This window comes from Lagenorhynchus albirostris, chromosome 10, assembly GCF_949774975.1.
Source record: "Lagenorhynchus albirostris chromosome 10, mLagAlb1.1, whole genome shotgun sequence".
Taxonomy (NCBI): domain Eukaryota; kingdom Metazoa; phylum Chordata; class Mammalia; order Artiodactyla; family Delphinidae; genus Lagenorhynchus; species Lagenorhynchus albirostris.
Genome location: NC_083104.1, coordinates 62,804,442 through 62,820,901, shown reverse-complemented (window position 1 = coordinate 62,820,901; position 16,460 = coordinate 62,804,442). Strand labels below are relative to the sequence as shown.

The 16,460-nt window shown below is 38.9% G+C and overlaps 1 protein-coding gene across 13 annotated transcripts in view; it reads left to right on the top strand.

Annotated features, from left to right (window-relative positions):
- The first annotated feature begins 2,851 nt into the window (after positions 1 to 2,851).
- MLIP (muscular LMNA interacting protein) overlaps positions 2,852 to 16,460 on the top strand; it is a 301,391-nt gene continuing 287,782 nt past the window's right edge. For all 13 annotated transcript variants that reach the window (XR_009542909.1, XM_060162533.1, XM_060162528.1 and 10 more), the window contains exon 1: positions 2,852 to 3,018. Coding sequence is in view for 12 of the 13 variants with exons in the window: in XM_060162533.1 (XP_060018516.1) it covers positions 2,956 to 3,018 (63 nt within the window). In the remaining variant the exon portion in view is untranslated. The remainder of the gene's footprint in view (positions 3,019 to 16,460) is intronic.

Sequence of the window (16,460 nt, the reverse complement as noted above, 5' to 3'; positions counted from 1 at the left end):
AAGTGGTGAATAAAGCACCCTCTGGTGCTTATACAGTAGTAGGAGAGATGAACTGCAAATAAATGTTAGATATGTATAAACTTCAAATATCATGTGAAATAATAGACTGCCAGAGGTGATAAGAGCTATGAAGGAGAAAACGGCAAATGAGTGGACAGAGGGTTGCTATTTTAGATGTTCACTGGGGAAGCTCTGGATGAAGGGAGAATGGAGCCACGTGACTCTGGAGAGAGGGCTCTCCAGTCAGGGGAAGGAGACGTGTTTGTTGTGACTGATGAACAGGAAGGAGACCCATGTAGCTCATCTCTTCTGTTGGACCAGCAAGTGGACAAGGGCTGGCTTTTGCATGGGCATGATCTTACCTAAGAAAGCCCCTGTCCCTAAAACATATGTAAAATATATTTAAGCATATCTCTGTACACAGATGGAGTAAGTGGTCCTCACCATACAGTGCTGGGGCTACAGACCCACTTGCCCTGTTGTGCCTGGGATGAGATTACTTGTTCAGAGGTGCTGAAGTGCCCAGTGGGTAGGTGCTTGGGCCAGGGGGCTTGAGTGCCAGCTATTGGCTGTGTAACTGTCTTATTTTTTCAACTATAAAATGGGTGCATTAATTTGCTAGCGCTGCTAGTCTGTTAAGTCACAGACTGGGTGACTTTAAGAACAAAAATCTATTTCCTCACAGTTCTGGAGGCTAGAAGTCCAAGATCAAGGTGTCAGCAGGGTTGGTTTCTTCTGGGGCTCCCTCCTTGGCTTGGAGATGGCCATCTTCTCCCCGTGTCCTCACATGGTCTTCCCTCTGTGTGTATCTTTGTCCTAATCTCCTCTTCTTACAGGGACACCAGTCATATTGGATTAGGCCCCCACCCTTATGACTTCATCTTAAATTAATTACCTCTGTAAAGACCCTATCTCTAAATATAATCTTATTCTGAGAGACTGGGGGTTAGGACTTCCATGTACGAATTTTTTGGGGAACACAATTCATCTCATAACAACGGAGAAAATAGTAGTATCTACCTAGAAGTGTTTAACAAACACCAGAAAGAAGCAGGCAGAATAGTATCTACCTTCTAGAGGTGGTTTGGAGAATTAATTGAGGTAATATATGGAAAGTCTTAAAGCCACTCCTGGCACATGGTGAGTGCTATGGGACTGTGCTATGTAAGAGTGCTATAATATCTTATTTATATACAGTCACGTTTACATTGTGAGTTTGTTGGGGAAGAAAAGTAGAGATTGTATCTTTTCACTTTATTATTGTTTCTATTCATTATTTTTTAAAAATCTGCCTGAATCTAGGGTAATCTTCACCCATTATGTATACTCAGTACATGTTTGTTGAATTAAACTTTCCATCCCTCCCACTGGCACTGGCATGTCCCTGTCATTATACCTGTTATCTTCTCCTTCTCCAACCGGCTCTGCATCCTACCATCCCCCTACTCCCAACTGGCTCCTGAATTTCACCTTCCGGCATTACACTAGCAATAACTGTTTCCTTTTGCAGCCATAGCATGCCTTTTTTTTTCCTAGAGAGATTTTGGAAGTTCCCTTCACATAAAATTTCAACTCTTGCCTTGATTTTGACATATACCAATCTTGCCTGCCATTCAGCCTATAAGACTTCATTGCAAACGTATTAGGACAACATGTGTGATTCCCTTTCTGGATCTCAGAGGTGAGCCAAAGAGGGAAGCCCCTTTGGCCCATGAGTCTGATAGACCATTTCTCATCCTGAAGCAGGGCTACTAGGTTTATTTCTACTAAATGTTTCACTTCTGGAATCCTCAGCCCTTCCATCCTGATGCAGAATAAGCTCTAGAGCAACCCTGCCTGGCAATAGAGAACCAGCTGTAATCACGCTAAAGGACAGAGCCTCATAACTCATTTCCTAAAATGTTTCCTAAAAGTGGAGGAAAAACCGATAGGTAATTTGAGATACGATCACAAACAGTTGTGAAAATGATGTTTGAAAAGGCTGAGAGACTAGGCCACCGTAGAGATCAGTCTTAGCTTACTCTGAAAGCCATTTTTATGTTTCATTGCCATTCGCATATGTAGTTTGCTGCAAAAAAAAAAAAAAAGAACAAAAAACCCCGGAGAGCTAATTACCATCATGCCACACAGTTAATTTTCTTTCAAGCATGTAACACTTTCTAAAGAATTCTGAGAACATTTGTTCCATTGGAAAAATGAATTTCATCTTCTCTGTCATAACTTTGTTCCCAGTAGAAAAGCCAGGATAATGAAGAAAAAATCAGTTTTGTGAAGGAAAACACTTTCCTTTCACAGCACTTTCCTGAAGTTTCTAAATATCATTTGCCCACTTTTCATGGGATAAAACTGACACCCATTGAATATATGTGTTGTGTGTCTGAATAGTTCTAATTAGTTATCCTTTGAACTTCCCTTTAAGTGACTTTTTAAAGTTTTGAGCTACAAAATAATGCATAAATGTCTAGACTACCAGGACCCAAATTGGAATTTGGAAGGATGGGACTGGCTGATTCATATTTGCTATATGACCATCACATTTGTCCTTTTAAAATTGATTTATTAGGCCCATATTCTAGAGTATATTTTATTGTGCTGCAATGGCTACTAATGAATTCTTTGATAGTGGCTTTTTGTCACAGACATCTTTCTTGACTCAGGTAACCTAACGTGTTGGGATATTCTCCTGTTGGAGAGTTTGCTGTTACATCAAGTGACATTTATCATTATCTAAGGCCAGCTGCCTGACTTCTCTTCAGTGCTCTGTTTATGGGGTTTGAACATCTATAAATGGAAACACTAGCTAACCAGAAATTATCGCCAGGGCTTTCTGATAGTGTCCTGGGCTCTCACAAGTTGGAATGTCCTGCAATATCTAACACGTAAGCACGTCACATCGTTTTCTAGACAGAATCGGAATCTCACTTTTTCTGTCTCTCTCTCTCATTCTCTTTCAACATGGAATTTGAAAAGCATGAAAAAGGAAGCTTATTAAACCAGAATTTAGAGGAGAAACTGACGGTAAGACTGGTGAGATTTTGCAAACACAGCTTTATGATGTGACTGACGGAGTAAAAATTGGCTGTCATGGTTTGGAAAAGTTGTACCAGGCAGCCTATGTTTCCATGTTTTTCTGGTCAACAACCTTGAAATGAATGAATTTCAAGGGCTTTACTGAAAACAATGTAATAAAATTATTAATGCATTGTCATTACCAGAATGTGGGCAAATTTGATTTAGTTAATGATGTGGTTTATCTCCATTTTTAAAACCAGAATCCACTTATTTTGAGCCCTTGTTGTGATTGTCTCAATACTGGGAGATTATTGTCTTTACTGATATGAGGTTTAACAAATGTTCAAAGCCCAGTTCCTCTCAGAGATACCAGGAATATGTGTCAGGGGAAATATAAGAATTATGGACTGTTTTAATGTTTATGGAATAAGTTAATGATCTTCTGGTGTAAGGATGAAGTTCACTCTTCAAAAAGTTTTTAGTTTTTGGCTATAAAAGTTGTAAAAGTAGCTTTACCTTGATGTTAAGAAATTCAATGTCAATGAACATAGTGGTCACTTCTATTTGCTCAAACGTAAAATATACTGTAACCTAGAGTAGGATGTATTGTTCACGGTCCACCTGATGAGTATAGGAGACTAATTATGTTTGTAAAGTTACTGTGGCTTCAGAGTTAATGTTAGAACAGGGCCGGCTACTTTTAAAAGCAGTGCAAGTAGCAAAAAGTAAAACCATATTGGGTTTAAGACCGTGGCTTCTTAAACTCGTGAGACTGCATCGTTTTGGATTTCTGACGTTCAGATGTATGCACTAGTAGTGATATTCTTGAAAGATAGAAAGAAGAACAATACTGGGTTGAAAACTCTTAAGGTGTATTAGAATTTCAAGGTCTTGAAGAAATACATTGGATAAAATACAACCTTTTCTTAAAGGATTTGGGTCATTTTGAATATCGACTGTGGACCTCTATTCTAGGTGGTTGTTTAAACATGTCATGGTCATAGACTACTTTGCTTTTTGACTGTTTTGAAAAGCCATGTATTGTTGTAGATCTAACCAGGGGTTTTGAGTCAGAAAGATCTGGTGCAAATTCTCACTCCATAACTTCTAAATGTAGGACGCTGGGATTTTGTTTAAGCTATTTGAGTCTCAGTTAACTTACTTGTTGATGGGGAGCAGTAATACCTAATTTGAAGGCTGTCATGAGCATTAAAAACTATAATGTATGTGAAGTCCCTCAGCTGAGACTGATGTTTTCAAACTGTTCCTGGCCTGACTTACTTAGCAAGTACATACCCAGGGTTTGTTTATATAGAAAGAGAAAGCTGAAATGCATTTCAAAGTAAAGGGAAAACTCAGATATGTTAACCATAATGGCTTAGTGGTTATAAAACCTTGATGGAACCAGATAGAGGGTAAATAAAACACGAATAAGAGTTGCTATGAATTAACGTGAAATTTGACCTAGAGCTCCCTGGCAATCTCTTACAGGAAGTTTTGCAAATAACATAGTGGATATGGGGCACCTGAACGAAAGTGAAAATGATCTCTTGGTGTACAAAAATTTCACTGCCTGGGAGGTCACACATTCTGCATGCCGGACTCTACCTGGAACACATCTATGCATCTAGAAATGAGCAAAATCCTCTCCTTAGAGGGAGTAGCTGCCACAGAGTTCATGGACTTGACTCTGGAGGGGAAGCCTAGGTCTGGCCTCTGATTTATTTCCAGAAGGCTGGAGGAAGATCTGGGGCCAATCAAAAGACAGCAGAATATCCAATCTGTGCTGAGCAGAAACTGTTCTCAGGGAGGGAGGGAACACAGTAAATAAAGTTCAGTACTTGGGGAAGTTACCTGTACAGATAAATAGATAAATAATAAATAAGTAAAATTCAGGCCAGAAATTCTGACTACTCTCTGAACTCTTTCTTTTAGATTATTAAAGGCGTCAACAAAGAATTTCACTTACATTGATCTTCAACTGAAATTTCTTAACAAAAAGGAACAATTCATGTATTAACATAGTAAAAATGGTCATGCACTTCAGGGCATTCTGACATCAAAATGGTTTCTTTCTCTAAAAGATGATAAGAACAAATAGATCTCACACATAAGTCCAATAATTTCTATCACATTAGTATAATATATCTCAAGAGACAATTCTATCTCCCAAGCAATAAATGTTCAGTAAGTATCACAAAAATAATGATAATGAGAAGGGTATTGCATCCAACTCATTTTATATTGATGCTTGTTAGAAGCAAATTAACATAGTAGTCAGTTGCTGAATATCATCAATATTGCTTTTTTGAGTAAAAGTAACTGAGATTGAGAAAGAAATTTGTCATCTGACAGTTTTTTTAAACAGGTTGTATCTAACATAAGAAGCTAAAAACTTGTATTTTAAATAAAATTCTATCTTTAATATTTAAAAATTTTTTGACTTATTTTAAATTTGAGGGTGAAAGACTTATCTGATGCCATGCAGATTTCCTTAGAATCTCACAAAAAGCATTCTTCTCAATTTTAGGAAAAGAGAATCCTGCCACTTTTAAATACAATGAAAGAGAAAAGACACTGAAGAAAAAACTATGGGTAAAATATAAAAACACAAAGTATACATTTAAAAATTCTGTGGTAATTCAGTGAAGGGTAGCACTTTAAGGTTATTTTAGTTATCAATTCATAGGTTCATTAATACAAAAAAAATTAATTATTTTCTAAGAAGAAATCTGTTAGCAAATAAAACACGGAACTGCTGTTTTGGTTATAATTCCTGTTGTTATTAACTGATGACAAGTTTGAGTTTTGTTTGGAGCATCTTCAGAGATGCAACCTAGTGTCTATTAGGTAGGATTGTCCTCAGAAAGAAACAAAAAAGAGGCTTTCAGATCAATACACATTCCTGAATGCCTAGTTGGAATAAGACAGGTACTAAGGGCTGCAGCAGAACATGCATGATAAAGAAAGTCTTGGCCATCAAGGAGATTATTGTTTTGATTATTTGTTAGTAGATTATAAAAGAATAATGGTAAGTTTTAGTAGCTTAGATGTATTCTAAGTGTACAAAACAAAAACATTCCAAATTATTTTTTCTCACATAGACTAGGGACAGCAAGATTATAATTACCCATCAGAATGTCTTAGCAATGGGAACAGTTGTAAAGCATTTTATGCAGTAACATATTTCATTTCATTATAAATGTCTACTGTTGGAGGAGGTCATGGGGAGGACATGACCTCTGGTTGACCCAAGAGAAGGACCCGGGCAGTGGAAATCTCCTCACCCCTCCCCTGTCCTTAGAATGTGCATTCTGCCCACAGTTCCCACCGTGGGAGCTGTTCCAAGGATGCAGCCTTGAGAGGAACGTGATGCTGAGACCAGCTGGGTGGTACCATCTGACTGAACCCAGTTACGACCGCTCTATAAACTCTTAAGGTTCTGGCAAGCGATCCAGGGGATCCACGCCTCTTGCTGATGCCCGAGACAAGCCTGGTATATAAGTTCCCTGCTTATTAAACCTGCTACCCCCTCCCTGCATGGGGGCCAATTTCAAATTTCACCCAGCAAGCTCCCAAGGCTTCAAACCAACATCTATATATCTATTTTTCTAACTGTATCTAACTAGGGTCCCTGGTAACAGGTACTCAGTAGGAGCTGACATACCTGAAAAAAAAAAGTGTATACTGCTGATGTTTTTGGTGAGTTATCTAGAGATTATTTTCAGTATAGCTTGAGTGTTGTTTCTGATCTATACGTAATTCCAGACAAGATAGCATCACATAATACAATAAGTGGTAAATTTAGGGTTGTAATTCTCTGGAGGTAAGGTACTGAATCTCTCTATCTTTATATCATAATTGATTGCCTTAAATCCTTAATAAACTAATTTTGGTGATGACCAAAATGAAGGGAAATGAAAACAAATGAATGAACAATGTGACATCTCCTTTTCTTTGACATTTGATTATTTATTTTGAAAACTTTCTTCCATTTCTTTGCATTTGTCAGAGTGGATCAATGACTCTTGCTGTGTTCTGGATTTTACTGAGAAAGTTGCCTTGGATGTCCATTGTGTCTGATCATTTTGATGGTAGAGGATGTGAGTTAATTTGTTCCCAAACCTTAACTCCTTCATGCTGCTGGCTCGTTTGTTTTTATGGGTGGCACCATCATGGAGCTTGGTAGGCATTTGGGCATCTCTAAAAATGCTGCCGGTCTCTCGGGCATGTCTGTGGTGCCTACTGTGCATTCTATACCCCTATTTGGCACCCCTGCCAAGATAGGCCATTCGTCATCAGTATATTTTGAATTCACTATTCCCTTTTCTCCAGAGAGGGCCAGAGCTCTGTAATAAGTTGACACCCAGCATACTCTGTGGAAATAATTATTTTCAAGAAACAGATGGGCGGTAATGAACACGATTTTATAGTAAATGCCTCAATAAGCATCCCTCGACTGGAAGGCAAACAGGAAACTCAGAACTAGGGTTCTCTGAATTTCTGAGCTCAGTGTCACTTCTGAATTTTTAGTGAGATCAGTTACGTTGTTCCCATGACTTATGGGGATAAGAACTCTCTGAGAACTCAGTAAAGGGGATACAGGCTTGATCAGTCTGTACCAGGTATTCAGGAGTTCATTGATTAAGACATGCTCTCCAAAGCACTGAAACAGCCCTCAAGCATTATGAGTAGTAAGAAGAGTCTGGTTTCACCCTGGCTGAAGATGCATAGTTGCAAAGAGTAACCGTGAATCCTGATCGTTTGGCAGATCAAAGTGAAAAACTAAATAATGGCTCTGAAAGCACTCTTTCATAAGAAATAATCCCACTCTAAGTTCTCTCTGTCCTCCTCTCCATAGAGTTGGTAACAAATGTTTAAAAATTCCTGAAGAATATGTAGCATGAAATAAAAAAAGGAGGGAAGAGACGAGATGCCATGACGGTGGTGGATCACAGGAATCAATGGGAAATCCACTAAGCAGTGGGAACAGAGTCTTAATGGGCATCATTGCAGAATGAGGTGAGACTGGGAAAATGATGAGTTAGGGTAGGAGAGGGCATGCAGGTGTTCTGAGGACCATCCTACCATATCTATGAAAATCAGAACAGAGAACCTATGCCTCTGTGTGTGTGTGTGTGTGTGTGTGTGCGTGTGTGTGTGATTGTATGGTGCTGAAGACTTCTTATTCCAAAGAAGAGGCCTTCTTCCCTCTTCCTAAGTGCCATCTGGTGTGGTGAAAAGCATGTTGTATTTGAGTCTAGGACCAGTATTGGTGGGAAAGTTGTTTGTGTGGCTTTTGACAAATCACTTAACCTTTGGTGTCCTTATTTACAAGGTGAGAGGCTGGGTTGGATTTTCCAAGACTGCTACTCTGTCTAAAACTTTATGAGTCTGTAGAAAAATACCCTTTGGCTGTGTGCTGATTAAATCCTTGCCATACCAAACAATGCCTCTTTATACAAACATTGAAATCGTTAATATTTTTATGTCGTCACTGACCGAATATAAAATGTAAAACAGAAGTCCTTGTGATTAGATTAAACCTTCCTTGCAGTAGGACGTTCACAGTTCAGTACTCACGCATTGAATTGCATATATTTTCGATGTTTTCACTGAGAAGTGAGAAATGACAAAGATTTGAGAAGATTTGAGGACTGAATCATGCAGGAAAATTATGGAATAGATGGAGAAGGAAGCATGTAAATGCCTCAATACTTATATTGAGATATTATCGAAATAAGGCGTTCTATTTTCTTACGATATAACATAAAATAAAGGGGACACTTTATTTTCATCGGGAATAACAATTTAGAAAATATGAGCTCTGTGTTTTAAATGTTATTTCTAAGATGGTTTGTTTAGGGCGTATTCATTCCCTTTTGTAGTTCTCGCTGCTCCCTGCAATGTGCCTGACACAGATAACTTGGTCCCTTTGCAACTCTAATTTTAGTCTCTTGTGCAACTCTAATTTTAGTCCCTTTTGCATCACTGAGGTTGGGGAAAAAGTAGATTGCACACGAATGGCAAAATCCTAGTCACCCTTATGATTTTTCTTTTCCCTTGAAGAAAAAATGAGGGCTGTGCCTGTTAGAACCCAGGGCAGGGAGGTGAAGAGTAAAGTGAAACTGATGAGGATCCAGATTTATACCTTATGGTTCACACGAAGTTCTCGAAGCCATCCAGTCTTTTGAAAACCACTGCTAATTAAAGCAGTGTCTGCTGATAATGTAAGTCTGAGATGCACTGTTTAAATGGATCTTTTGCTAGAGCTCTGTGTGATGGTGAGTAACAGAAGAGGGATGGATGACAAGCTTTAACCGAGCTGTGATTTCACAGTGACATTTATAATACCCTGTACGTGTGGTGAGATAGCTCCTAGGTTCTCATTGTGGGAATTACAGTGACTTACCTAGCCAGCTCTGTTCTGAGTATGGCTCCCCCCAGGAAATGACAAATAGGCTGCTGTATTAATGATGGAATTATATTTGAGAGCCATGGGCTTTATTTTGCTATCTGATCTTCATAAAAATAAGGAGATGATTTTTTAAAATGGCAAGAGAATGTGTGTGGTTTAACTGCTGGTTTCTCTCTTTTATTTATAACCTATTTTTCTCAAGGGTCCTTTCATCAATTTCCTTTTCAGTTAGTGGGCGTTACCTTGCATGGGTAGCTTCTGGGGAAGACCTCATCCCAGATTGTTCTCTGAAACAAGCTGGATGTCAGGATGTAGCCATTCAGAGACCACTTCATGCTCTTAAATACTGACTTGATGACATTTATTTTTGGAGCAGATGAGAGAGCCCATAGGATTGCTTTCCTGAACCTGGTATAATTTCCTGGGATATCACGTCGTCATGGGGAAGCTGAATGAGAAAAAGTCAGCATGAATTAATAAGCTTATCACGGGGAGTGGGGAACTCCTTTAGAAAGTGTGAAGGAAATATGGAAAATCAAGTGTTTCCATTTCTGTTTTGTTTTTCCGGTGGAGCTCAGCTTTCAATCTGGGAATTCCTGTATGCTTTTTTGTTCTATTTGCTTCTCCTTATTTATTCATTCATTCATTCGTCCAGCCTGGGAGTCCTCTGCATGTAGCTTGCCGACCTCGTGGCTGCCTGTACTCCTTTGCAGGGGGTGTGGAAGGAGAAGGGGGGGGTGGGTCTAAGAGACCTCCAATGAATTCTCTCCTTTGCAAATCTACTACAGTCATGCCCTGTGAAATTTGCCTTCCTTGACTCTTGTGCCTCCAGGGTTTGGAAAGGCATCTTTTAAGGGTCCCTTCCCGGCTGCAGCTCTGCTTCATAGAGCAATACACCTCCATCTCCTTTTTATCTTCTAGAAATTTACAATATGGTTTTTCATGCTGATTCCCCTCCCATGCCAGATCTCTTATTGTTGTGGGTTTATTCTTTTAAATTCCTTTCCTCTCCTTTTAATGAGGTGCAGGGAAGGATGTGAGGGAAACTCCTGGGTTCCATCAGCCATCTTGAACCAGAAGACCCTTGACTTATTTTTAAAGCTCTTCCTCAATGCTTTGTGTTGGAAAATCTTTTCAATAGGTAGGGAGTGTTGGAAACATCCTGATTCTTCACTGAGAGAGAGGCATTATGTAGAAGTGTTGTATAAGCTATGGTACATGGCATGCCAAGAAATATTCTGAGCATATAACTAAAAGAATTATGCTGTTTCTAAAAGTTTGAAAATTGAAAATTAAGAAAGTTATAGTGTTGACCCTTCTTTTTGTGCCATAGTGATCGTGATGGTTAAATTCAGGGACTCTGTGGTGAGGACTCTTGTGTGTTCAACCTATGTCAACCTATGTCAGCTTCAGCTTCCTTATCTGTAAAATGGGATGTGACTTGCCTCCCAGGGCTGTTATATGGACTGGAAATAAGGAAATTTTGGAAAAGCACTTGCACACAAGAAACCTTCAATACACGGGAGCCATTAGACAAATGAGAATCGCAGTGGGGTATAACTTACTTCTTGCATCTGGTGAAGAAACCCTGGACTTGTACTTGGGATTTGTCCTCTGCAGAGGGAATGTGATCTCAAACCAGAGGCAATGCTGAGGAAGTGTGCCATCATCAGAACTCGAAGTTTTAATTTTGTCTGTCCTGGAAGGAGGACAAAGTTTCAAAAGTAAGAGCATTTTAAAAACCTGGCGCCCATTCTGAAAGACATTATGGCTTTGTCTCAGCAGAGGATAATTACATTACATTAATGTAAGTACTATGTAGGGGTAGAACAAATGGCTAAATTGTGAGGTACAAATAATTAGGACATACCTAATACAATTAATAAAAAATATACCAATGACTGCTAGACTTATCAAGGTGGGATGTTTGTAGGAGGGGAAGAATAGAGGTAAATAGGAAGGCATTGTAGTGCGTGTGTGTGTAGAATGTTTAAAAGAAGAACAGAAATATGGTTAACAGTGCTGTTTGGTTGAAAAAAGTTTTAAATTCAGAAACTACTCTGTTCAGGAGATCATAATTTAGGTCTCTCACCTTCATCTGGCATTTTTCTTCCTTGTACATAATGTATTTTCCTGGGAAACCAACACCACCAATGGTTCATTTATTTCTTTATTTAAGAATTTTTCTATGAAACATATAGTTCCTATACTACAAGTAGGACTTATACTGGCGCAACTTTTCTGGAACATAAAACGTATCAAGGCTTTAAGCGCTTACGTAGCTACTGGCCAGGTCATTTTACTCTAGGAATTCTTTGAAGCAAAGAAATATACAAATATTAGTTATAATAATGTTTATTACAATGTTGTTTTGTAAAAGTGAAAATAATGGACACAGTAGGGAAATTAGTTGCTAATCTATGATAACATCATATGAGGAAATTTAAGGGCAGTGGTATAGTGGACAATATACTCCGTCTCTTCCCTACAAAAATTCAGATATTATACAGTGTGGAATGAACGAGTCTTTTATGGACCCTCCACATTGGCAGGAACATTAACATGCAATCAGTGAATATATTTGTGTAGCACATCTCTTAATAGTCTAAACAAAGACAGCAATACTGTGTATTGAACTATATTTTTCAGTTTTACTGAAATTTCAAATAGCTCAGAGTGATATTTTTTTCATAATAACCTCACATTTTAATGATCCTGCTGAACTGATGAGATTGAATCAGAGAAGAACGCAAGGTAAACTGATATTTGGTGCACTGTTCTTCACCTGAAAGCAGACTTGTAGACATCTGGTGAGTTTTCATCTTTTGGTCAAACAGCCTTGGGCCACCAGCAGACTGCAAACCCCCCAAGGTCAGGAACTTGATTTTCATGGCACCAAGGGCTGTGCCTGATGTATACCCAATAAATCTCAGTTCAACTGCCCAGGTGTGACTTTTACGTGTGTCTGTGTGTGGGTGTGCAATGCACTTGGACTTCATAAGTAGCAGGGATCACAGACTAAGCCTACACTGAATTCATCCTAAGATTCAGCCCTGACTGGAGAGCTGGTAGCTTGGCACTTTCAAAGGACTGTTTTTAAGAGACACTGAAAAGCTTCCCAGTGAAAGACTTATCCCCAAGTCCTCGGGGAAAAGACAGATGAGATTCTTATGGTTTCGTTCGTAGAAAATAAGGGACCCTGAGTATGGCAGGCGGCCTCCCCTTCTGGTTGACCTCCAGCTCGACCTCAGCAGTTTTGCTTGTGAGTAAAAATGGACAGTTGTCTTCCATGAAGTCTTTGAGCAGCGTAGAAAGCACTAAATGCCGGTGTGCTGGGTGCTGGCAGCTTCAGCAAAGGCATCAGCATCCTCAACGCAGAGCCCTGGACACCTTGGTGTGGCCGTCGGCAGGCAGTGATGGCATTGGTGGCAGAATTGTAGATTTTGGCACTGGTGACAGCATTGCCAGAGTGTGACAATAGGCCAGCATGTGACAGGAGGAAAGTGGCAAACTCCAAATGTGAGCTAAAGCACTAGTTCGTTGGAGCAATGAAAGAATGACAGAGGCATGGAACTTTCTCAGAGTGGGTAGAAATATAGCCACAGTGATACGATTTTTAATACCATTTAAAATAATTAGTTGGACTTCATTTTTGCTCCAAGAACAGGTTGGGTTTACAATTCCCTTGTGAAAATTAAGTACTATGAAAAATGGCGATTAATTAGATATTTTCAGATACCAGGAACCTCTACCACTGGCAGTTATGTTTAACGAGATGCTTAGGATGTCAATAAAATCTGCGCTATCCTTTGAGGATTACTATGTTTATTTTTGAGGAGTTTATATTTTGCTAAGATTCATTTTCTCTTTCTACCAAATACCAGTGCTGCGAGGTAGATTATCCCTAACCTACTCTGCAGTATAAATTGTAGACTCTGGATGAAGTATAGCGTATCTATTCTGGAGATATCTGGAATCCTTGTGCATTTGGCTTTGGTTTGTTTTTATAATACTTGAGATGTAAAACGGATTGTTTTTGGTTTCCCATGTATTTAAAGTCCTAGGTAAATTTTTAGGATGATACTTACCCCTCGCCTTCACCCCCTTCCCCCCTTTCCCTTCTCCCCTTCTCCCTCTTCTTCTTTCGCGCCTCTCCCCCTCTTCCACCTCCCCTTCGTCACTGTTCTTCTCATCCTGTCCTCCTACTTCTACTCATCCTCCTCCTTTCTACCTTCTTCTTCTTTGTCTTTGGATGTCCAAATGTTCCAGCACCATTTATTGGAAAGGCATACATACTCTAATTATCCATAATAGAAAGAATCCCACATACTATAGATTCTCTTTATCACCAGGGAAACATTTCATCATCTCAACAACAGCCACCCATACTACTAATACTTACATATTTTTGCTATGACCTAGGCATCACTGTTTATATATATATATTTATATTTATAAATATAATATATATTTATAAATATAAATGTGTTTATATATATAATATATATATGTTTATACACACACACACACACACACACACATGATGTATAGCTCTACACAATAACCCCCAAATTTGATATTATTTCTGTTCTACTTTTATGTATGGGGAAACCAAGGTAAGAGAAATTAGTTACACAGTTAGTAAATGGTGGAGCTCATGTCAGACCCAGGCTGTCTCCAAGTCCATGCACTTAACCACCATATCATGTTGCCTTTAAACTCAGTTTTCTTTATGGTTAAATTTGCACAAGAATACATTTTGGGATAAATGTATGTAACAACTTATTTGCTTTCTAATTAGTGTTTGGGTCCAAATAACAAATAATGCTCCTATAGGAACACTAAGAATGATGGACTGAAACATTAGTTTAATTAAAGACTCAGATGGACATGATTACTCTTTTAGAAAGATTATAGGAAATATTTTCTGAATGAGGCATTTGCAATATTTTGCAAGTCTGAACTTTATAAGAACTAACTTTGAGATATCCTTCTATCTGAAACTTTATAACTTTAAAGAATGACAAGATAGTTTCAGGGGAACTTTTCTCATTTTTATGACCAACCATTTTAATTTCCTCTATGGTACTATTGGTATTTATTTGTAAGTATCAGAGTTCTTTATGTGATGGACAGATTTTTTAATTCTTATTTAATCAGGTGACCATGTGATTTACTATTCAAACAGGGATCCTTTTGAGGGTAAAAGGGGGCCCTATTAATAATTGCTTCATGACCACAGGCACTAACCAGGACTGTCCCAGACAAACCAGGGCGCATGGGCAGCCGATATTTAACTTACACATGCATGGAGACCAGGGAATCAATGATTCCAGGGGTCAGGGATGGCTTCTAGATTCTTGAAAAGTTGAAAGCATTCTCTAACAGATAAATGTCGTTTGCTTCTGTTCTTAGCAAAAGGACAATTTGAATCCACTTACTGACATTCATTTTAAGAGCTTGAACTTAGCTTTCCTTTTTGTGTATCAGGTTATCTTGTGTGACAGAGATAGAGATGGTCTTTTATGTCTTTGCTTCAGGGCTACAGAGTTAGTGGTGCAGCCATTGCCCCGACCGTGAAGAGAGAGGGAGAGCTCAGCCTAGTTTTCAGATAGTTTTCCTAAATGTTGGTTAATTTCACTTGTGAAATGAGAAGAATCCAGTAAGAGAAAGAGAAGGGCCATAAACAAATAGCTGCAGTTTTATCAATTTCTCAGTGGATAGAATATTATATCACTTTATTCAAAGGTGTGGAAGCATTTTGTTCAAAGGTGTAAACGGTATTCTTTTTTTCCCCCAGCATCACAAATCTTGTCATGCTGTTACTAGGGAACATTAAATGTTGCTCTTTTCCTTGGCCTCTTGTTCTCTGAGTGAAGCCAAGTGGAATTGTGGAAAGAATGAGGAAAGCTTGACGATCAATTTAAGCATGGCAGGGACAAGTCACTTAACTTCCCTGGGTCTCAATTTCCTTATTGGTAAAAAGAAAATATTAAACTGGATCATTTGAGGTTCCTCCCAGTTTTAATTTATGTGATTCTATGACCTCCTGAGAGGGTAGAGCTTAGATTCTTGAAAGTTCTGATGGACATACCATGCCTAGATTTCATGCCTCACCTACAGAAAGGGGAAAATCCAAATCCTTCTGGGGTATTTACCACAGGGAATGACACTTGTACAAGTATATTTAATTGTTGAGGTTGAACCTTTAAAAGCATAGGTCTGTATACCATAAGAGAGCCATGTTATGAGGTCCCCACGCTGCAGTTAATAAGAACGGGCAATGTAGAAGAAGTATTGGTCAAAGATGAAAACATTTGCAAAAAAAGAACAGTTTATTGGTTTAAAAAAAAATGCCAGTTTCTCTCTCAGAATATTTGAGTTGGCTTAGCCCAGTGTTCTTAGGGACAAAGGGATACTATACATGGTGGTGAAGAGCCCTGGCTTGACAGTCACACTGACGTAATTCCTGGCTCCCACGGTTCACTGTGTCATGTGGGGCATTTAACCTTGTCAAGTGTATTAACTTGTAATGAAGTTTATTAACTGCTTTAAATGTCAGACTCTTTGTCTGTGAAGGGAAGATAATAATAGCGCTCATAACAAAGGGTTATTGGTACAAATAACACATGTAAAAATCTTGATACCTATTTCCCTGTAATTCCAGCCAGTCGCTAAAGTTTTAATGGGAAGCTTCTTAGGCTAATTTACTTGTATTAGGAGGGTAGTCTAAATAGGTGTTATAAGTAGACCCAAATATATTGACTTAACGCTATGAAAATTAATTTTTCTCTCACACATCAGTCCTGGAAGGAGGGATGTGGGAAGAGAGGTTTCCAATATGGTCCCCAGTGAGTACAGAGTAGAAACAGACACTTTGTTGTCGGGGCATCAGAGATGGGGGAGAAACACGCAGACCCTCTTGGGAACGTGTGGATAATGCCAGGACTTACGAATGTTGTTTTGAGAGAGGAGGAAAGTGGTTGCTAGGGGCTGGGGCATGGGAGAAATTGGGAGATATTGGCGAAGG